Source organism: Prunus dulcis, chromosome 1 (assembly GCF_902201215.1).
Source record: "Prunus dulcis chromosome 1, ALMONDv2, whole genome shotgun sequence".
NCBI classification, from domain to species: domain Eukaryota; kingdom Viridiplantae; phylum Streptophyta; class Magnoliopsida; order Rosales; family Rosaceae; genus Prunus; species Prunus dulcis.
This window is the reverse complement of record NC_047650.1, coordinates 43,431,330-43,454,465: the sequence shown is the minus strand read 5'-3', so window position 1 is coordinate 43,454,465 and position 23,136 is coordinate 43,431,330. Positions and strand designations below refer to the sequence as shown.

Below are 23,136 nucleotides of genomic sequence, written 5' to 3'. Positions count from 1 at the left end.
CACAAAAAATTTTCACTTCTGAGAAAAACCAAAACTTTTTCAAAACAGACAGAAAACCTCTCAACTTTCAAACTAAAGGCATGCAAATATAAAGAATTTCTTATGACAGGACCCGAACCAAATTCAGCTTTGGAATTCGAGTCGAACCATGTGCGTGTCCGACACTTGGCGAATGTCGGGCACAATTGACGTATTTGCCCTTCTACTTGAAATTTTAACCTTGACTCCTACCGAAATTTCGGCAGAGTCTCCCTTGTATTTTTCTCAATCCCAAAACTTACACCTGTCAAAACGAGCAAAAATATCCATACAACCAACAGCCAGCATACTTAAGATACAATACCCAGTTCAGTTCTCAATCTAGGGCAAATATCAGAGCAGTTCTAATAGTATACAGATAAGTTAATCTTTTTACAAACCCACACTTTTGTAACAATATGGCGCGGAAGGCAAGATGGCCCGGTGGTGGTTTTCCTGTGCACGCTACAGCTTGGGGGCGCAAAACATTTGAAAATGTGAGTGGACAAAAATAAAGGTTCATAAAATCTCCTAAGAATATACTAACCCCCAATGTAAAAATAGTTAAGTAAGACTGAATATATACTCTGCATTTGAATCATACTAAACTTACGGCATTCACATGCTGAAGTCAAGGTAGATATTTATATATATATATATATATCCAATCGTATTCAAGATCAATAAAACTTGCATGAAAGTACTGAAATCAAGACTTGCATAAAAACACTGTAATCAAACTTGCATAAAAGCAATGTACTCAAACCTTGCATAAAAGCACTGTAATCAATTTAAAACTACCACTCGGATGTACCCCTGTAATTCCGTCAATTCCCCTCTCGGCGACACAAAGTCTATCCGAGCCACAAACTGGTAGGATTCAGAGGACCGAAGTCAGCCTGATCCGCTGGCAGGTCTAGGTGACACAAAGTCAACCCGAGTTGCAACTGGCAGGATTCAGGGGACCGTAGTCAGCCTGATCCGCAATCCTGGCAGGTCTCGGTGACACAAAGTCAACCCGAACCGCAAATCCTAGCAGGTCTCGGGACACCAAGTCAATCCGAGCCGCAAATCCTGGCACTCACGGTTCGGGCGTCTCCGAAACTCGTGAGGCAAATGTCAAGTGCACTGACAAAATTGAAAGTAGACTGGATGTCTGTAGACATCGGCATAACTGAGGGTAATAACTGTAGATGGGTACTCTCGGTGGTTTAAAATAAGATATTTTTGAAAAGTCTGATAAATAACTGGATTTTGTTAAATCTGAAACTATGCTGCTATTTTATCTGATAAAATTCTCAAACTCTGCTTTCTATAACTCTTTAGCATATTCAACTGAGCAGCATAAAAATAAAGATATTGCACTTCATAATTCATGCTAGGAAAACATATTCAATAAAACTTATTCAAGATCAAATAATGAAATCAATTTCTATAAATCATTTATAAAAGAAAAGTCCACCCACTCCTGGTCCGAGCTAGCTAGACCTCCTCAGGGTCTCTTCTGCGGGTCTGCCTGGGTGAACCATCATGAATATTTAATTAATAAAACTGCTCGGTATAAGTTTTTAAGTAAAACCCTGACCCCAGACTTCTAAAAGTGTGTGCACTAACTTTAAAGTCATTTTTCTGCCCATTTAGGCATTTCAGATGTTTAAAACCATCTGAAAGGACCCGAAACTTCATTAAGAGATAAACTTCCATATTGGTCGATATGGAGCCCCGTGGGGTCCACGACCTCCAATTACTAATTTGAGAGTTCCTATAAGTTCCTCACATTTAAGGAACCATGTCCTGCAAGTTTGGTCTGAAACTGACGATCGGATTGACCACAATCGTGCAAATCGAAAAATTTCTAAACCCTAGCCCCAGGGTTCGCGATTTCAGAGTATCCGGGACTCCGATTCACAATCTGTCGAATCCTACACGATTCTGAAATTATCTAGAACAACATATCTGAAATTGAGCACGATCCAACGTTCAGCAATATTGAACCCGGAAATCGCACAATATGGAAAATCCGTTCGGGGCTCAAATGGTATCCAAATTGAGATCCGCGAAATCCTCCACGCTCGTGACAACATAAGGATCACAACAAGATATAGTGCCACTCCACTACCCTCACCCACGCGCCGCAGCACGCGCCGGCAGCGATGGGTGTCTAAAGCGATTACACATCGCCAGAAAAACTTCAAACCACGTCTCCAAACTCCTACCCTAGGTAAAACACCATATTTGGAGCCACTTTTGTTCTTGGACCTACCCCAAAAAGTGGACAGAAGTGGCCGATCACGGAGGCCGAAAATCGGCCGAAACTTCAATCTCAAAAATCCAATAGCTACACTACGAATCGATCTATTCGTACCCAACAGGCAGCTAGAACAGCTCGAGAGGTTCAAGATCCATACCTGGGTCGACGGAAATGGTGGCCGGAGGAGGGAGATCGACGGCTTTGAAGTTTCGGTGAGCTCCCGTCGATTTTTCGCATTTTCCGGCCAGCACAGGTCTTTGGCGGGCGGGGGAACGGTCGGCGAAGGGAGAGGAGACGATGGCGATTCGAACGCCACAGGTCCCGTGGCCGGTGGTGCCCTGTGGAGGTGTCGATGTCTCTTGGAAGGCGACGGCCGCTAGAACGGGAGAGAGGAGAGAGGAGAGAGAGATCGCGCGCGAGGAGAGAGAAAGAGGCTGAGCTGGTTTTATAAATCCAACTTCGAAATATTTACAGTTGTGCTACTGAGACTCTTTTGACCATAACTCTCTCGTTACAACTCCGATTCGGGCCCACTACGTGTCTATGAACTCATTTCACCGTGCTCTACGCAATGGCGTAAGTGGAATTGGCAAATTCCTTCTCTATCAAAAAGTCACCTTTGTCTCAATAAAATATTCCGAGGGCAAAATTGTCTTTTCTCCAAATAAATTACTAATTAAATAAGAATTTTTGTTTTGGGTTATTACATCTTAGGAAATCCAAAAATTAATAAGGGCAATTTTGTCTATTTTGGCTTCTTTTAAAAAATTTCTCTCTCATTTGGCCTTTTCCAAAGTCTCCCTTGGCCAGGGCCAATGAGAGGGAGACACGACTGTGTAAGTTATAAGGGTGGGCATCGGTACCGAAAAATAGGAACATCGAACCGAACTGGTGAAAAAAAATTAGTTGACCAAAAAAGTCAACAAATTGGATCGAAATCGGACCAAACCGGCTCCAACTAATTCGGGTTCCGGTTTTACACCACACCGCACTGGACCGGACCTAACTGGACCGATCATATATATATATATATATTTTTTTACAAAATTTTAAAATCTAATGTCATATTTTAAATTTTATAATCACTAATTTTCCAAGTTCAACTTCAAAAAATTTATAAATGTATGAATTGGATTATTTGTTAATTTTTAAGCCAAAAAAATAAGTTATTTATTATAATGTTTATTTAAAAAAAATAATAAATTAATAATTCGGTTCAAAACCGAAACCGGTCAGAACCGAACTGACCAATTTTTGAAATTTTTTTTGTCTAAACCGGACTGATTAAATAGTACCAATTTCGATTCTGATTTGAGGTAAGAACCGGATCGAACCGGACTGCGCTCACCCATAGTAAGTGGGTCTCCGGTGAAGACAAATTATTTTTTTAATTTCTCACCAAGGTTTCTTTGAATATTTTTTTAAAACATAAAAATGTAATAAACTAACAATGATAAAACTTTCGCTTCGTCACAAATTACGATAATGTCCTGATACAAGAGAGAAATAGGAAAAGATATCCCCACAAGAGAGAAATAAGAAAAGAAAAACAGCAACAAAAAGAAGAAACATCCATTCGACCAAAAACAAGGTCTACATCGTATATCTCTACTCATCTTAACATATTCGTATGAATTTTTGGGACTAGAATTTATTTATTATGGAATTCATTCTGGACTTGATATTGTGTGTCAGCCCTAAATCGATTTGGGTAAAGTGTCTGATTTAGGGATTGAAGTTTCATATGCTGTCATTTTCTTTGTATTTCTTTGGAAATTCCTTGTAAAACAATATTGTCTCATGTTCAAGTTCTAATAATATGGTCTGTTTTGGAAAGGAAAAAAACACACACAAAAAAGAGAAACCAGCAAATGAATAAAATGTCCTTTGGCTACGGCATTAACTAATATACTTTCTCCCAAATGTAACTGAAAAATGTGTGAGGCAACAACAAAAAATGCTTATGCCGTTTTCATGAGGAGCGCCTTGAAGCTTACGGAGAAGAAATATTTTAATTTCACAATCAGTTAAGGAGTTCCTAATCACACTTGAAATACTTTTAATCAGCTGTCGTATCATATCATCAGAAAGTTCTATATATTGTTTGAGATGCATCATGCCAGGTAAGGCTGTTGAGTAGGATTCCAACCGCTTCTGAGCTCCCCAAGCTGGTTCTCCTTTGGTTCTGCACCAGATATTTGCATGCACAATGACAGATTTCTGGTCTCTATTGTCTTGAGTATAAGAATGGCCACCAACTGATATGGTCAACCAAACACCGTTAAGCTCCTGTACCGCATAACTCCATCTTTCCAGATCTTCATTTCAATACAGGAAAGCATCATAAGAAGCAGATAAGTACATAAGTGGTTGCGATGGATGAAAAGGACATATTGAGGCTTATTTTAGGTCTATTATTGACTTTAAGGGAACCCGACGGTTCCTAAATTCTCATTGTACATCAATAATCTAATGCAAGGAAAATTGAAAATTAACAAAGAATTCAAACACACATACTTTTGAGTCTTTTTTTGAGGAGGTAGGGCAATATTCACCTGTGCAAATGAATAGATGGAAAGTGTGACAACATGGAACATCAACGCCAAAGGTGAGCTTCTCCTGCCAGAACAAAATAAGCAATCATTTCGAATGCACATCCATATCAGCTTATATTCATCAAACTATTGATGTTAGTCACCTGCTACAGATGGGTAGGACCCAAACCATGATAAACCAGACAATTTGTCATCATTGCCATTCCAAACAGTTAAAAACCTGAAGAGGCTGATACTTGGCTACTTGCCTTAACGTCATCTGCGATGCCATGTATGAAAACTATGATAAACCATTCAGAGCCGATGACAGAAACATTTTTTGTTCGATCTCCCTGAAAGATAATCAAGGAACACAGCCAAGAGGGTTAAAAATGGAAGCTACAAGCCTACAGCCTACAACACTGGAAAGTTAATTGTGCAAAATAACAGAGCTGCATTTCGCACCCCCATGAATCAAGTCATTCTGTCACTTTGGAGGGAATAATTAATCAGAGAACAATTACCCATAAAGACAAGATGCAGTGCAGAGTTGACGCAACCCAATTTTGACTTCCTTACTCATAAAAGCAATTTGCCTGCAGATTGATTTGATGCACAGTATTAAACGCAGATTGATTTGATGTACAATATTAAACACAGATAGATTGATTTAAAGGCTAAAATACAGCAGCGTTCCAAATCCTCAAAAACAGTCTGAGAAGAGCTCATTCCTAAACTCTGAAGGTACTCATGCCAAAGGGATGCCCAAAATCGAACCCTTTCCAGATCCACCTCCTCACCCCTTCCTCAAAGATCCTCCTATACCTCTATCCATACCACCCAAAAAATTACCAACACAGTGCATCTTTTCAACACTATGCCCCCCTTTCTGCCTCCAAAGAACTCAAATCTTGCACTATCATTTTTACACATCAGACATGGATGGAGTAAAAGGCACCAAGAAGGTTGTCACCTCTGAACCATATCACAAGTACTCAACCACCCATGAACTATAATCCAAGCTAACACCCCTACCTTAGGAGGTACTTCAGCCTTTCAAATTGCATGAGAGGGGCCAAAAAGGGAGAGAGAAGAGTTGTCCATTAGCTGTTTTGAAAAGAAAAAAAATTACATGAGAAGACTCCCAGCAACCCCAAAATCCATACTCTTCTATCCACTCTAGATGGAACCACACATTTTCAAAGACAGCCAATAACTCTGTTAACCCCCAACTCCTGATAATTTAGATTCCTTCTAAACCCAAAATCCTAGCTCGAAAGAAAAGAAGAAGAATCTGTACATGAGCTTGCAATGGGATAGTAAGGAAAAGGGATCATCTGCATAACGAAGAAATAGATTACAGAAAGCTGTTTCTCCTACGCAACAGTCTTCTCAAAACCTCACACTTTGTCCATTTCCAACTCCAAACCAACAAAAAGACAACAAAGAATGTAGGCCTCGGAGATATATTTCCAAGGACATCGACCTAAACCTCTCGTCACAATTTTACAAACCCCACCCGTTGTCATGCAACCCCTACCAAAGAGCATCCCTCTCCTGTGAAAACCTCCATAACCATTTCACATGTAAAGGTTTATTTCTCCTTATTAAATTCCCAACACCTAAACTCCATTTTTTCCTTCATGTGCATCACCAAGTCCCATTGACCAAATTACCCTTATTCCCTCCCATCATGCCTTCACACAGAAAATTTACCATCAAACTTTCAATCCTCTTATAAAAGATGTCTACACTCCCCCTATTTATCTTGGCCTAACAAGGACTAAGACGACCAAATGCGAGATTTTTTTTGGGGGGGAGGGGAGGAGAGAAATAAAATTGCTGGGTTTTGCTCCTTTGGAAGTTTAGGATCCTATGTAAATTTAAAGATCAATCTGGGTCATGAGGAAGAGGACAAAATTTATAAAAAAATGAAATAAGAATCAGAGTAAAGATGGATCTCTTAGAAGGAAAGCAAAGCAGAAACTTTTACTTCACTGAAGGTCAAGATTTAGGGTTTGGGGTTTGAGACTCTCCCTAGTACAATGACACCACACAGGAAGTGAAAAGAAGACTATATACTCGAAAAAGATGAAGCCAGATATGTTTACACTTAAAAAGCAACAGAAAAAGTTCAGATATGTTCTTCCATCAGAAAAGACCACCATTATTAACTGTATTCTTGCCGGAAAGTTTTTATTCTTCCCAGAGTACCTTTCACCTACAAAATGCCAAAATTCTACCTTCCTTTATTTTCTTTTAGCTTTATCTCTTTTTTTTTTTGCCTTTGTCTTAAAAGAAATCCATGTACTGATAAATCCCTCAACTATATTGGTGCCTTCGTTTTCAAGTACTGTGGCTATTAGTTAGACTGCAATATTACAAAAGAAATCTACTTATCCAGGAAAAATAAATACACTAACCTCTGCACTTCTGATTTCTTCATGCATGCATTGACTGAACGTTACGGCTCTGAGTTGGCAGCCAACTGCAAGCGGTGATATTTCAAGTCCCTCTTCCCGAACAATTGCTAGATATCTACACGAGATTTAACATGTTCATGATGGAATAAAAAAATTTGAGCACCATGGGATAAAAGGGGAAACAAAAAAATTGTTTATGTGATAATGTGTCTTATTGTTCAAAATACAAAGATTGGTTTAGTGTCGTCATCTTTACTAGTAAGAAAATGGTAAAGTAGTGGTCTAAATTTTAAAACCATTTTTTCAGGAAAAGTAATGCCTTCATTTCTAACAATTTCTCCATAAAATCTGTTCAAACTATTGTTGTATGAATATGTGAGACAGGTTTTTATCAGAATGACAAGAATGTGAGGTATAATACTTATTACTAGGAGAAATAGTCACATATTATGCATTCACGTGTGTGTGTTTAGGGCTAATTGAATGGCTTTGTGACTCTAATTTGGAGAAACTAGACTTTGGCGTTTAACTATTCTAGGTTTAATTTCTTGTGCACTCAGATTAAACAAAATCATGACATTCTAATAATTCCAATTCAGATATTGCAGTTAATAGCCTTGTGCAAAGGAAATAAGCATACATACATGTGCAGGATTGCATTTTTTTCTTAATCTAAAACATCAAAGCATCCAAAATAGTGTGAAATCTAACAGCAATCACATCACAGAATGCCAAAGATCATTCTATCAAAGTTAACTGGTTATGCTTACCATTTTTTGTCAAAAAATCCTCGACGCCAAGGTCCTCATCCCAGAGAAACATATGATATATGTACTCGCTGAATGAAGAGAAAGTATATTCACATAGCAAATAAAACACTTGAAAGACTACAAATCCTGTGTCACATTCTCTCGATACATAAATAACTAGGTGTAAACACTCGTATTCACAATTCATAGCGCTTACACAAAATCACTGTGAATATAATTTTTTTAAATCACTTTGGTTGTAGTGCTCACTGATAAAGATTTAAAACCCAGAAAACACCAACATCAAATATCAGTATTTTACGGTCCATCAATTCCCTCAATCAACATCGAATATGTCTGAGGATGAAGCTGGCAACCCATCTTCTCCATGATGCTTACGAGCTCAGAGCATATATTGACAAGACCCCTCTTAAGTAAACCATCAAGGAGAACTTTCCAAGCTACTTCATCATAGTTATACCCACAACGAAGCAAAGTACGAAAAACGGCTTTTGCCTTCTCAGTCTTCTCTTGATCAAGAAGCCCACATACAAGCAACATTGAAGACTCCAATGTTGGTAAATAACCATCCTCAATCATCGCATCCACCAATATTGATGCCTCTCCATACACTTGCAACTTACAGCAACAAGTAAGAAGAGAATTATAAATATCCTCACTGGGAGAAATTCCTCTCTCTCTCATATGACTGTATAACCTCTGGGCTACGTCCAAGCGTCCCTCTTTGCAAAGACCTACTATAAGCTTGTCATAAGTGTTCGTAGTGGGTGCACAACCATGCCCAACCATTTTTTCAAAGAGCTCTAAAGCAATTTCAAAATCCATTGTCTTCCAAACACCAGTAATATCGATGGAGGAGACATTTGGGACCAAATCAAGTCCCACTATATTATTGTTTGTCTTCATTAACTTTTCATTCGAAAGATGTTTGATCAGAAAGGCATAGGTATAGTGAGAAGGATCACAACAAGCATTTGACATACGCTTAAGAACATCAAATGCCAAATCAATTAATCCCATACGTCCATATGCATCAATTAATAATGTATAAGTCAATGAGTCTGCTATAATTCCTTCTTCATTCATCTTAATCATCAGCTTCTCTGCCTCTTCTACATTCCCTATGCCGCAATATGCATGAATAAATGTAGTGTAAGTAAATAGGTCAGGTTGATTACCAGAACACACCATCTGGTCGAAAAGCCTATGAGCATGGTCAAAGTCCCCTTCTTTCAACATTTGCTTAATTAGAATTGTATAAGTAGGTACCGTAGGTTTCACACCAATACTTAACATTTTTTCCACCAGTAATAATGCTTCCTTCAGTTTTCTTTCTTTGCACAACACATCTATCAAGGTATTGTAAGTGTATGAGTTTGGCGAACAGTCTTCTGCAAGCATTCTATCAAACAAGGAATGGGCATCGCTGACTTTCCCAACCTTGCAATAACCATCAATCAAAGCAGTAAAGATCACTTCATTTGACTTTATGCCTTTCTCTTTGAGAGAATCGAACAGGGCATGAGCTTCTTCCAATCTCCCCCTCTTACAGAGAGTGTCTATGAGAACACTATAAGTCCATTGGTCAGGAACCAAACCACTATCTTTCATCAAATTAACCAACCTATAAGCACTATCCAAATGGCCTATCTTACACTGCCCATGGATTAATGAATTATATGTAACTAGGCTTGGCAAGAGCTTCCGATCAATCATCTTATTAAGCAGTGCCATTGCCTGGTATACATTTTTCCTTTTACAAAACCCGGAAATCAATTCATTGAATGTTCGAGCATTTGGACAACAATTACTTGATTCCATCAAAGCCAAAATATCAAGTGCAGCCTCAACTGTTCCCTCCTTACAGTACCCATCAATCATTGCATTGTAGGTGACAACATTAGGAACCAACCCTTTCTCCAACATCTTGTTTAGCAAGTTTCTAGCCTCATCAAGCTTATTTTCCTTACACATACTATCAATGAGCACAGTATAAGTATGAATATTTGGTTCACAACCCTTGTCCGTCATCTCTTTAAATAGATTCATAGCTTCTAATTTCCTTCCCAATTTACACAATGCACAAATAAGAACGGTAAATGTACGCACAGTTGGAAAACAATTATCGTCCCCCATTTGAGAAAACAACTTGAAAGCCTCATCAATCCGACCTACCTCACAAAACCCATGTATTAAATTAGTATAGGAAACCTCATTTCTTTGACAACCCTTGTGCGGCATTAGCTTAAAAACCCTATAGCTAGTATCCACATCTTTATTCCTACAATGTCCCAGAATCAAAGAAGTGTACGTAAACGTATCAGGGCGCAAGCCCGCCTGCCCTATCTTACTAAAATACAAGTCTGCCTCAGCCACATTGCCCAATTTACAGGAAGCATTGATCATGGTATTAAACGTATGCAAATTCGGCGAAACCATATCGTCTAACATCTCCAAATACAGAGTTTTCAAATCTTCAAACAAGGAAAACCTTGACAATGACATTAGGAGCAAGTTGTAGCACCTGACAGTGAGCTTGAACTCGAATTCTAGTGCGCGGTTCATTCCCCGCAAAAATTCGAGCACAAACAAGGCATCCTGAGCGGAAGTGGAAGCCTTGATCATCGAAATTCGGATCTTTTCGGCGACCCGGAAGAACCCATTGGGGATCAGAATGTTGAGCAAGGAGGAATGGCAATGGACGGTGTGCCTGTAACCGGGTTTGAGGGCGATCCAGTTGAAGAAGCCGAGGGCGGTCTGGGGATCGAGATTGAGAGCGAAAAGGGAAGAGACGTGGGAAGCGGAAATGGAGGGGATTAGTTTCTTGAGGGAAGGGTGGCGTTGCCAATTGGGGCGGGAGAGAATGGCGAAGAGCTGGGAGGAGAGATCCACTGGCTGTTCGGGGACTGGAGGAAGAGAAGGAGAAGCAGCGGCAGTGGTGGAAGAGGTGGAGAAGGGTTTGATGAGGAGGAGGAGAGAGAGGAAGGGCTCAGGTGGGTGGTTGATACAACAGATAATGGCAATGGGTTTGGGTTTTCTCATCATCTTCTTCTTTGTTGGGGCATTGGATGGATGAGGAAGGAGGAGGACCACCCAATTCTTCAGTTCATGAGAATGGATTGCATTTGGATTTGAGGGAGTAAGAAAAAAGGTGCATATCCTACTGTTTGCATAAAAAACCTGAATCAGAAAAATGAGAAAATGGTGGTGTTTTGAGGAGGAGGAGGGGTGAAGAGTAGGTTTGTGTTCCTCTCTCTGCGTACTCCTTGACGCTTCACTTCCAATTTCCAACTCACAGAGCCACGGCTGGCTGGAGCACCTGCAGATGTGGGCTCAACTCAACGAAACTAAATTTATGGACCTTTAGGCCTGGTTCGGTGGGCCAGCAGGACATGACAAATCCAATTATCCTACATATGTTTACACGATGTAGCTCAGTGGAAATGAATATTATCTTGCATATTAATGGTCTCATATTCGAAATCTCATGACACCGTAGTAGTGTGTGTGTGAGAAATCTTCTCTCTTATAGTTTAGAGACTATTAGTTCTATTAACAATAATAATAATAATAAGTATTCGACATATAGAGAAAATAAGTCTAAACCCTCAACCCCCCCCGGGGGAATACTAGGTTTCCAAATTCTCTTTGTTTTTGGGACGTTTTGTTCAATGACCATTTGGTGTAGTAGCATTTGATCTCCACTATCTTATGGTGTATTTATTAATCAGGAATTGAATTTCAATTATAGAGAATTTCTGTGTTTACTTCACATCAATGAATTAAAAAGTACGTAGATTCCACACAAAATCAAGAATCCAATTCTTGAATTAGAGGTGGTATTCTAATTCCTAGAGAACTAACCCATTACAAATCCATCTTTTTTACCCATTATATCCTCACACAATTTTTAAAATTCCAAATTTGTCATTTACTTTAACCTAACAATGAGCACATTTTAGTAATTAAAAATACTCCTACCTCAATTCTATATGGTTTAATAAACACCTTAACTTTAAAGTGAAACAGATTTTTGGTGAAAAAAATAAAAGCAATCTCAAATAGGGCGTTAGTTGGAAAGAGAATGTTAGATGTAACAACATGTGACATGTTAACTAACGACGTCGCGAAAATTACAGAGAACTATCAGGCTCTGTTTTGCAAAATCAAAGTGTTGGATTCTAGGCTTGTGTTGTTTTGCAACTTTGTGTATGCTTCTTGTGATGATGATGTCCATGGTTGTGTTTTATGTTTATGAAATATACGGTTGCAGTTCTAAAAACTTCACTTCATACTCAAATAGTTTCATGCCCTTCCCTTTCTTCTCCCTTCACAATTAAGCTAATGCTTCACTTACCCATCAATTGCCAAAGAGCCGGCTAGAGGATTCTTTCTACAAACTTATCCGTTCGCTTTAATAAACTGCAAACAAAGAGCTTTACACACAATTGCATCTCAACAAACACTGAATTCCCTAAAGAAAACAGAAATGTACAACCTTTATCAACAAAAGAGCCTTTATATGATGCGATTTACAACGAATTGATGATACAATCACAACAAAATAAGCTGGACAGACCATTCCTGCCTGGAATACAACAATACGTTGTGTAACCAGGCACCAGCTATTCAACAAAATTGGTGAGTGAATTTCATATCACAACTTCCATGTCAGATAGTTGTCATCAGCTGTTTGAAATGTATCTGCATCACCAGAAAATTCTATATGTCGTTTGCGATATATTGTCTCACGCGGTAACTGTATGCACAGTGATGTGAGTCTGATTTCTGTTGTCTGTGTATAAGAAGGGCCACCAACCATGCATTTTGCGTGATGGATGTCCTGTAAATAGACGATGGATACTTCAGTTTGCTGATAGTTGAAATGGGTCAACCCAACATTTATCCTCCTTTACTGCATTACTCCATCTTTCCTTAAAGATCTGCATATCAATAAAGGACTGCATCCTAACCTGCCAACATGTCACACTCACCAGATAAGTAGCTGCAAAGAATGTACATGAAATAGTTGCATCGTCTACAAATGCCCATGTGCGTGCACACAGAGCGAGAGAATACAAGATTGACAGAATCTACAATCCTGATGAGCAGGACAAAGCAGTTGACAAAATAGGACATGTGAAGAAAACTTACTTTAGCTCTGTCATTGACTTTATCAGAGGCAGATGGTGCCTGAAATTACAAAATGTGAACTCACAATATATGTAAATAAAGAATCTAATACAGAAAAAGAAATTCAAAACACACCAATGCTTCGGGGTCCCCTTTCTGAGGAGGAGCTGGAGCATTAGTCACCTATGCAGAGGAATAGATGGAAAAGAAAAAAAAGATCAGAGAATATATTGAACATCAAGACCATGGGTCAGCTTATCCTGCTAGAACAAAACCAGAAATCATGTTTGATACACATCCTTATCAATAAATGTTTATATAAGAGTACATCTTGCATCAATCCAAGTATTTCACACTAATGATGTTGCATAAGCTATAGATGTATCGGACTCAAACAGTAAAAATCCAGACGAGTCTTCAACATTACTATTGTAAACTGTTAAAAAGGCCCAAGATGCCTTGATGCCACTATACTTGCCTTATTTCCATCTGAGACACCAAGTGTAGGAAGACCAAGATGAACTATATATTCAGAGTCAACCACACCAACATTTTTTGTTCGATCTCCCTGAAAGATAATAGTTCTGGTATCACAAAGTATAGCCAAGGAGTTAAAAATGAAAGCTATAAGGTAGAAGAATTACTTGTGCACAATAACCAAGCTGCACGTCCAGGCCCCATGCATGGATCAAGTCATTCTGTAGGGAGAATAAATAATCACAGAATAATTATATTCACCATAAAGTTTCTTATAGAAAAATTTCCATAGAAACAACATACAGTGCAGAGTTGACATAATCCAATTTTGACTTCCAAAATTTCGAAAGCACTTACATATAGTGCATAGTAACTATATACTTTATAGCAAGGCTTCTGGACTGACCTTTCTAGAAAATAGTAAAAATTATCCAAAATAAAATATTATTTTGCATCTAATGGTTGTTTCTACAACAATATATTCTTGTGTTTAACTTATACAGGTTATTCAGTGTAAACATTGGTAATAAAAAATTGGTGGAGCCATAAATGATGAGATCTATTGGCAAACCATCTACACTCTGTCATGTATTTTTGTTCATTACGAAAGGTAAATATGTTGTGAATGTTGGTGGTGTTGGTTTTCTAGGGGTTATTTACCTGGATCATGTACCATACACATTGCCAAGCAGCTCTTGAAAATACAGGTGCCATCATTTCCACCCAACTGTACCAAACACCCAAAAGGAAACGTTTCAGTGATGTAATAGTTTATTCAGAAATATAAACATAGAGGATAGTGCATAGGCAGTTGCTTACCCTGCACACGGAGGAGCAGAGCTGTGGTTGTCACACCTTCCACTGCCTTTAAACTTATAAAACCTTCTGTTAAAAAATTAGGTGAAGATGGATAAAAGTCAATTCTAATGTATACCTTGATATCCCAGAGTAAAAAAATAATATACACTAAGAAAAATACAAGTTATGAGAAATCCCCCAAATGGTGGCTATGCCAGAAAGCAATTGATGAAAAGAACCATAGCAACAGTAAAATACACAAAGCAAATGCATATGGTTTGTCCATTCCTCTCAAATTCAATCATAGCTCGTCCTCTACGTAACTGCAAATGAAATTTATGTATACTAGGTCATTACAAATAAAATGCCCAAAGATTACCCGTCGGACCAGGTCGTGGTCTGGGTCAAAGCAGGCCACCAAAATGGACAGGTAATAAAATATGGTTGACATACATTGCTGGCGCATTCCCTAACGGGTTAAACTTTTGGATTCTGGTGGCTGTCTAACTTATGGTTGAAATTATTGTCTTTTATTAGTCCCCATTAGGGGTTGGCTTTTACGTGTATTTTTGTAACTATGATATAAATATCTCCAAGCTAAAACATGCAGGCTTGAAAGTTAGCGCAAGGACTAATCAAGCAATATACAGCCATTCTTTCTCTTGAAAGATACCCCAAGGACTAAACAGTACCTCACCAGCATTGGTCTTTTCATATATTAAGCAGTACTTTTTCCATAGGAAATCCAGTTTCCAGTAAACAAACTGCACAAACCTGTGCACTTTTAATTTCTTCACACGTGCAGTAATTGGATGATACACATCTGACTTGTCAGGATCAAGTGCTGGCTGTGATATTTCAAGTCCCTCTTCCCGAACAATGGATAGATATCTACATGAGATTAACAAGATCAAAACACAATGCATGATGTCTCTGTGTCATATTGTATTTTATTAATACCATATAGCAGACCAGATTGATATGTGAAATTTAATAATAGTAATCACTATAGGGTGCCAAGATCATTTTAAAGTTTTAACTGACTATGCTTACCGTTTAGGGTCAAAATTCTCAACTCCAAGGTCCTCATCCCAAAGAAAAATATATTCATACTCGGAAACTATATCTGGATGCAAGAAACGCTTGGCGAACCACCTATGTCATCATACAGTATTGTTTCATCAAGATGTTATCCAAACATGTAGAGAGTGTTCCCACCCAATGAATGGTAACTTATTTGTAACTAACTATAGTTTTAGGTAACCACGTGAGAGAATCAATGTTACCATTTAGTTTGATTCATCACAGACACGTGTATGGCACGATCACTCCAATTTAAATCTCTCCATTTATCCACAGCACCATCATAATGAAAAAGCATTACAACAAAATCACTTGATAGAAACTGCAAAACAACAACAGATATTTCAAAACATTATAAATGGACAGAATATTATAATGTAAAGGGCGTGAGCCAATAGATCATTACCTTTTTAACAATTCTGTCTACTATTTCTTTCTGCTTTATTCCAACTGCAATTGCCAGCAAGCTCATAGAAGGTTTTGAGTTTTCCTGACACAAGAATTTTGCAATTTTTAGGCAGCATAAACCCACCCAAAAAATTAAAGAAAAATATAGATACACAAACACATTAATATGTCTATGGTAAATAGAAAATAACAACGGGAATGAAGCGGGTGCAAGAAAGAATTTACAATGTCCCTAAACTAGAATTTGCAAGCTTTCTTATTTGTGGGAAAAGTCTTTAAAAAAATGTGCAGTCGTTTGTAAAGAAACATAAAGATTATAAAAAAAAATAATACATACAGCATGGAGAAAAAAATGCTGTCATGATTTGCAACATAGCAAGCAGGAACAAGAACATGTTTAGTTTTAGAAGCCAATAAAGGTAATTCAAGCAACAATTTGTGTAAACATAATGTAATGCTTTACGTACCAACATTAGCTGATTCCAAAACGGATGATTACTTTAAGAACATAATGTATATGAAACTAATCATGTTCACACGGTCAGAAGAATCAGGTGTGAAAATTGTGATATCCTCAACGGAAGTAAGTTGTCGTGCTGGCAGTTATATTTGGGGATGAATGCATTGAAGATTAATGATTGAGAGCTTACAACTTAAAACAACACTCTTTTTACTTCTTATGAAATTAAGATGTTAAAATGGTCGTGGCAAACTATAATAAGATGTTACTGATATGGAACTAATAATAAGAAATTTTTTATCAGATTCAGATCAAACAGATTTCACCGGCTTTCAGACCAAGCAAAACTTTAGAAAACATGTAATACGATGATGAAACTAGTCACCATAAATGATATATTAAAGGCACATGGAAGACAGGGGAGAAAATACTAGTTAGCAATAAAATTCATGGTTCTCATACAAGGATGAGTATGCATTCCCACATTCCCATTGAGAAATTAACCAGAAATAAGTACAGATATTTATAAACTAACTGATGAACCAATGGCATTATCTAAAATTCAATGAGAACAAGCCATAACATCACATACATTATTCACAGACGAGCCCCATAAAGGCCGGACTTCCAAGTCCGACGTTTTGGCAACAATTCCTTCTGGTAGTGCCTCACTCCCCAAAGGCTGGCAACGGTTCTGAGGAAGAAGAGGGGAAAATCAGCCATAGAAGTAACTTCAACTGCCATTATAAAAAGGACACATTTTTTTCTGTAAGAGGCAAACCTTGCATGTATCAAACTTTGTGTTCTGCCTAGTGTAGATCACTTTCAATCTTGTTAATCTCTGCAGGTTTTTTAGAAGTATTTAATTAATAAGAGATGACCACTCAAAAAATTCATTCAGACATTTTTTTTTTCTTTGCTAATGTAGAATGAGGTTCAAGTAAAAGATGCACATAACTTGCAGAAATATTTTACATGCTACTAAGCGATATTTAGGTAGATGATATTGAAACAGAAAGACACACCTCCTTATACTCCTTAGCAATGGATGCACCACCAATGAAGTAAGCACCACAGATCAATGAAGCTACAATGAAGAGACTGCAATAGAAAGATCTGTTCTTTGGATCTGACGGTGCAGAGGCCTGACAAAAACACTGAGCTAAGTAACAATCACATTGTATTGCATTTGATCCACCAAGAGCATCGGTTGGCCGTATCAGGAAGCAGAGGGAAAATAAGAAAGCAAACAATAAAGGCAGAACGAAAGCAGAAGTGATTTAAAGTAGTCATAAGCATTCTTCCAAACTAATTGATGCAGAATTATTAACTTCTTAGCCAAAGAAATTAAAATCTCTGAAGCTAAGCTAACCAACAACAAACGTTGAGCTTTTCCTTTCCAAAAAAAAATCTCAATAAGCAAACAGAGGGAAACAATTTTAAGTGATTCACTAATCCAAATTCCACACAACAATAGAACTATCTCGCTTTTAAGTAAATTCCCATGACCATGTACTCGTGCAACTATGATCAAAGAGAATCATAAATCAGTCTCAAATTCGAAGCCTTTCTCTCTTGTAACAAAGTCTCTGCCCATATTGAAGTTCAATTCCCATAACCTGTACAAAATTGAACTCATGGGCAACTAGTCTGGCGGCCGGGAAACAAAAGAATAGAGAGAAAAAGATACGTTTTCCTTCCATTTCCTCTACAATTTCTCAGCAAACAAAGCAAAATAGAATTCCAACTCCATTAAACCCAAACAAACAATTATATGAATAATTAATGTATTAATGATCCAGTCGATAGGTAGAAGACAGTCAAGTAGAATCACAAAAGCTATAATCAATCATTTTCAGGCTCATAAATACAAACAAAAATCCATATAGAGAGAGAGAGAGAGCGAGAGAGAGAAAGAAAGAGACAGAGAAGCTCACAGGATTGAAAAGGTTGATCATTGTTGTTGCAAGCAAGGAAAGGAACAGAAGAAGAAGAATAAGTTGAGGAGACAAGTTTTGGTTCTTCGCTTTTCAACTTCTAAAAGAGAAAGGAAGAAAGAAGCACAAGAAAGAAAAGTCTGAGAATAAAGAAAGGAATGCCAAAAAGTTATATAAAAAAAAACAGAATCACACTTTTCTATGTCAAACACATAACCGAAGGTCCAACCAAAGGGCAGGCATGCAAAGGGTGCCAACCAGCCAATGCTTCTGCGGGCGCCGAAACGGTGTCGCTCTCCGGAAGCAACAGCCAAACACTTCAAAACCCAGTAAAAGCGAGAGAGAGAGAGAGAGAGAGAGAGAGAGAGAGTGCTAATTTGAAATTAAATTAATTAAATATTGTAATTAGGATAGGAAGAAACAGAAGAAGAAGGCAAAGCAAGCAAGCAAGTGGGTTTAATTGTGTGTTTTAATAATTTGTTGTTGAGACCTGATAATGATGATATTATTGACATTGACAATGATGACAATGATGACAATGATGACTAGAGACACTTTGAACCCGGAACGCACGCGGCGAGAGAGACGCTGGAATGTTTGGATAGTGGAGGGGAAGTGCGCCCTCCCCTACCTACTCTCTCGTTTACACTGTTTGCTACTCCCCATATCTTGCTAACAAGTGTCCGTCTCCCTTTTTCCTCTTTTTTTCCTGGATGTCTTCTCTTTAATTTTATTTTTTTTTGGGTAATTAGGATGTCTTTAATTAAGAAAAATAAAAGAATCGGCCTTAAAAGTGGAGACAAATTTTTTTTTTTTTTAAGGTAAAAAGTAAATTACAATGAAGATTTTCTTCCGATATTTTTTTATAAAAAAAAAGTCATATTTTAACGATAACAACTTAAGAAGGGAAATTATTAAACCAAATACAAGAAAGAAGCAAAAGTGAATGATTAATACTAGCTAAATGATTTGCTACCATATTTGCCTCTCTGAAATTATGACAGAAGTGGACCATGGAAATTTGCTAGAGAAGAAAACATCTACATATAAAGCAAAATGCAGATAATAGTAAAACATTCAAAATACTAGAAAATGTCTTTGGTTAATTCAAACATTGAGAATTGAAATTATTAATTAAATGAGGATAATATGGTAAATTCACATTTTTTTAATGTTTTAAAAAATAAAAATAAAATCAGATAATGTATCCTATTTTTATGAAACACAACTACCCATTATCTTTTTTAATTCTAGAATAAATTTTAAATTTTTTTAAAAAGCCTATCGCGGGCGCTGAAGCGAGTGCAGAGGAGGTAGTATATATATATATATATATATATATATATATATAAAGTAAAAGACAGAGAATAGTGAAACATTCAAATACCAAAAAATACCATTAGTTAATTCAAACATTAAGAATTAAAATTATTAATTAAATGAGGATAATATGGTAAAATTCACATTTTTTTCATATTAAATAAATAAAAAATAAAAACAAAATTAGATAATAGGTCATACTTTTATGAACGTAACTACCCATGTTATCTTTTCTTAATTTTAAAAATAAAATAAAAAAGAAAACCAATTGGCACATGCGTACTAGTCTTGAATAATTGAAGTCATTTTCCAAGGACTAATATATATATTTTTTAAATGTAATTGATAATTGTATTTATAACTTAGACACCAAGATCATAAGTTACAAGGGCATAAATTATCCAAAAAAAGTTGATACAAATGTGAAAACACAATAACTACGTAAGGTTATTTAAGATATAGAAAAATACACCAGAAGGTATATCTCCATTAATAATGGCAGACAGCCAAGGACTTTGGTATCCATTATCATGCCATAATTTCATTATATCAACTCGTGAGTTTGCTTCCTTTACAAAAAATTATCATGCCATAATTTCATTATATCAACTCGTGGGTTTGCTTCCTTTGCATTAAAATAATCTTTATTAACCGTCTCTTTCATGCTTCTAATAATGAAACGTGCTTCTAAATAAAAAAAATTTTGAAAATCCTACTGCAATAACTACAAGCAGACTAATACGACTATCCGATTCCTATGCAATGTGCTTGAGCTGTGCCACCATAATTGCTCAATAATGGAGTTTTTTTTTTCTCTCTCTAGAAAATAAATCTAACCTGCGCCACTTGTTCAAAGTCAATATTCCATTCATGTAGGCAAGGTCAAATAAAACAAATGTGGCAGCCATCACATGAGAACAATCTTAAAATAAATGTGGATAGTGCTTGGAAGCCAGGGACTACGGAGGGTGGCGTTGGTGTGGTTGTGAAAGACTCCACGGGCAAATTTGTGGCGGGTTGTGCAACTAAATTGATTAATGTTTTTTCTGCGCCATAAGTAGAGGCTTTGGTTGCAAGAACATGTACAGTATTGGCGATGGAAAGGGATTATCAAAATGTTGTCTTTGAAAGTGATGCTCTCCAGATCGTTACAGCACTTCGAAGTCACTCCATAGATAGGTCCGTTATAGGACATGTGGTGGAGGATACCAAGAGCTTGCTGACACAGATCACTGGGGAAGGTTTTACCCATATTCATCGTACTACTAATGGTGTGGCTCATCGTTTAGCTTGTTTTGCCTTGCATATCGGGGTTTCTTTATACTAGTTCGAGGAACCTCCTAATTTTATTTATGATGTATTGTACAAAAATTGTAATTCGTGACCAAGGAATTTCCTTTGCCCTTGATACAAGTTCAAACTTCTTGTATTACCTTTTTTACCTCAATAATATTCTATCGCTTATCATCAAAAAAAATAATATTCCATTCATGTTTCTCTTACCAAAGAAACAATAAACAAATAATGTAAGATCCCACATCAACCAACGGAGAGGGGGTGATGTGCCTTATGTGTTCACACCCGCATCCATCTAGCACGAGGCCTTTTGGGAAATCACTGGCTTCGGAGTCGTAGGAACTCCGAAGTTAAGCGAGTTGGGGGCTAGAGCAATCCCAGGATGGGTGACCCACTGGGAAGTTGCTCGTGAGTTCCCAGAAACAAAACCGTGAGGGCAGAGAAGGGGCCCAAAGCGGACAATATCGTGCTACGGCGGAGCCGATCCCGGGGTGTGACAATTTGGTATCAGAGCCACTCTGCCGTGTGGTGCGAGTGTGCCGACGGGGACGTCGGGCCCTTAAGGGGGTGGATTGTAAGATCCCACATCAACCAACGGAGAGGGGGTGATGTGCCTTATGTGTGCACGCCCGCATCCATCTAGCACGAGGCCTTTTGGGAGCTCACTGGCTTCGAAGTCGTAGGAATTCTGAAGTTAAGCGAGTTGGGGGCCAGAGCAATCCTAGGATAAGTGACCCACTGGGAAGTTGCTCGTGAGCTCCCAGAAACAAAACCTTGCGGGCAGAGAGGGGGCCCAAAGCGGACAATATCGTGCTACGACGGAGCCGATCCCGGGGTGTGACAAATAATTTCATTCCATTCATGCTTCACGTTGTGGTATGGTTTGGTAAACCAAATATCAGGTGTTGTGCTTGCAACCAAATTGGGTTATGAAAAGGCAGGACCGCTCAGGGCAAAAATTAAAAATGAGGCCCCAAAAAGACTCATTATAGTAAAGATAAAGAAAAAGGCCCTAAAAAGTTCAAAATAAAGCCCAAAAAGCATTAGTTTCACACATAAAATGTATTTTTGTTAGCATCCTTATTGGATTGAAAGTGTATAGGAGGCCTCCTTTTTTTGGGGCCTTGTGGTGTCGCCCAGCACCCACACACCCTGTGGGTCGAGCATGTGAAAAGGAATATCATTCAAATATCCATTGAGTGCAGAGGTACTCACCTAATCTTCTAGGACATAACCCGGTTTTTGTATTTGTTCATCTCTACACGCCTTTGATTAAAATAAAAAAAATAAAACTCGAGTGCAAGGGAGCAGACACATTATATTGCCCAACTAACCTAACTTATGTATGTGTTTACTTTGCCTCTTTTTTTATGTGTATTATTATGCTGGCAAAATTTGATTAACAAATTCAGCCTGCATGAGGTTATTGGAAATTGAAGTCAAACTGAATGCCAATTTCCAAATACATTCTTCACCATAAAGATATAATGAAATTGGCGATTTAAAGCTATCTAACTCTGGCAAAAGAAGTATTAAAGATGACTAACCTTCATTGAGATTGCATGAGTATATATATATATATATATATATATATTGTTGATGCGAAAAAGTGGTTTGACACGTGGTTCGCCCAACTTAGTGATATTATGTCTTCGAAAGGGAGTTAGTCTTCGGAAGATCAAGTTCCTGCAAAAGGACACGTTCGGTAAGACCTTGGGATACCGGTGTGGTACCGGCCGAAAGCTCTCCGATGCTTAAGTAAGTACGGATTTAGTAAATATCAGTTTACAGATCAAGCGGTAGCGTACCGTTGGTTTCTCCTCCTTTCCTTTTGGGGATAGGGGTCTCCTTATATAGGCCTTGGGAGGCGTGCACTATGCTCATATTTCCGATGTGGGACTGTAGAAGCGGATTGTGAGCATGACACGTGTCCAGGTGCAAAAGAGTCAAATTGTATGGCTTCGGTAGGGCACATGCCGAAGGGTTTATTGTGATAAATATCGATTCAGTCCACGTGTTTGGCAGTCACAGGTCAATTATTTCCGGTATAAACATATATATAATTTTTCTATGCAGACGTTCAGATTTTTCTCCTTATTTACGATGATATATGTACGATAATAATGTGCAGACATCCAAATGAGTGAATAACTATATATATACCAAAAAACTTTTATTTTCTTTCAAAACTATTAATAAATGACGACATGGTAGGCAATGGCATACCA

General features: G+C 37.8%; 2 protein-coding genes across 12 annotated transcripts; both read right to left on the bottom strand.

Annotated features, from left to right (window-relative positions):
- Nucleotides 1-4,125: 4,125 nt before the first annotated feature.
- LOC117614542 (pentatricopeptide repeat-containing protein At5g65560) lies at nt 4,126-11,315 on the bottom strand. 3 transcript variants are annotated; one of them, XM_034343389.1, is made up of 7 exons: nt 7,997-11,315; nt 7,227-7,341; nt 5,839-5,910; nt 5,328-5,399; nt 4,968-5,156; nt 4,787-4,888; nt 4,126-4,587 (listed from the first exon to the last, which is right to left on the bottom strand). In XM_034343389.1, exon 1 carries the CDS (start codon nt 11,039-11,041, stop codon nt 8,294-8,296), a length of 2,748 nt encoding a protein of 915 aa, XP_034199280.1. In that variant the 5' UTR covers nt 11,042-11,315; the 3' UTR covers nt 4,126-4,587; nt 4,787-4,888; nt 4,968-5,156; nt 5,328-5,399; nt 5,839-5,910; nt 7,227-7,341; nt 7,997-8,293. The 3 variants fall into 3 exon arrangements, with proteins under 3 accessions (XP_034199280.1, XP_034199278.1, XP_034199279.1); XM_034343387.1 differs by lacking the exon at nt 5,839-5,910; XM_034343388.1 differs by lacking the exon at nt 5,839-5,910 and having other exon boundaries at nt 4,825-4,888.
- A 1,017-nt stretch (nt 11,316-12,332) lies between these two features.
- LOC117614223 lies at nt 12,333-18,674 on the bottom strand. 9 transcript variants are annotated; one of them, XM_034342951.1, is made up of 16 exons: nt 18,488-18,674; nt 18,293-18,392; nt 17,381-17,512; nt 17,137-17,196; nt 16,948-17,049; nt 15,894-15,977; nt 15,691-15,809; nt 15,458-15,559; nt 15,179-15,295; nt 14,426-14,491; nt 14,267-14,333; nt 13,774-13,827; nt 13,608-13,697; nt 13,265-13,312; nt 13,151-13,189; nt 12,333-12,969 (listed from the first exon to the last, which is right to left on the bottom strand). In XM_034342951.1, the coding sequence occupies exons 2-16, from the start codon at nt 18,311-18,313 to the stop codon at nt 12,862-12,864; spliced, it is 1,209 nt and encodes a 402-aa protein (XP_034198842.1). In that variant the 5' UTR covers nt 18,314-18,392; nt 18,488-18,674; the 3' UTR covers nt 12,333-12,861. The 9 variants fall into 9 exon arrangements, with proteins under 9 accessions (XP_034198842.1, XP_034198843.1, XP_034198844.1 ...); XM_034342952.1 differs by having other exon boundaries at nt 18,293-18,389; XM_034342953.1 differs by having other exon boundaries at nt 18,510-18,674.
- Between the last annotated feature and the right edge of the window lie 4,462 nt (nt 18,675-23,136).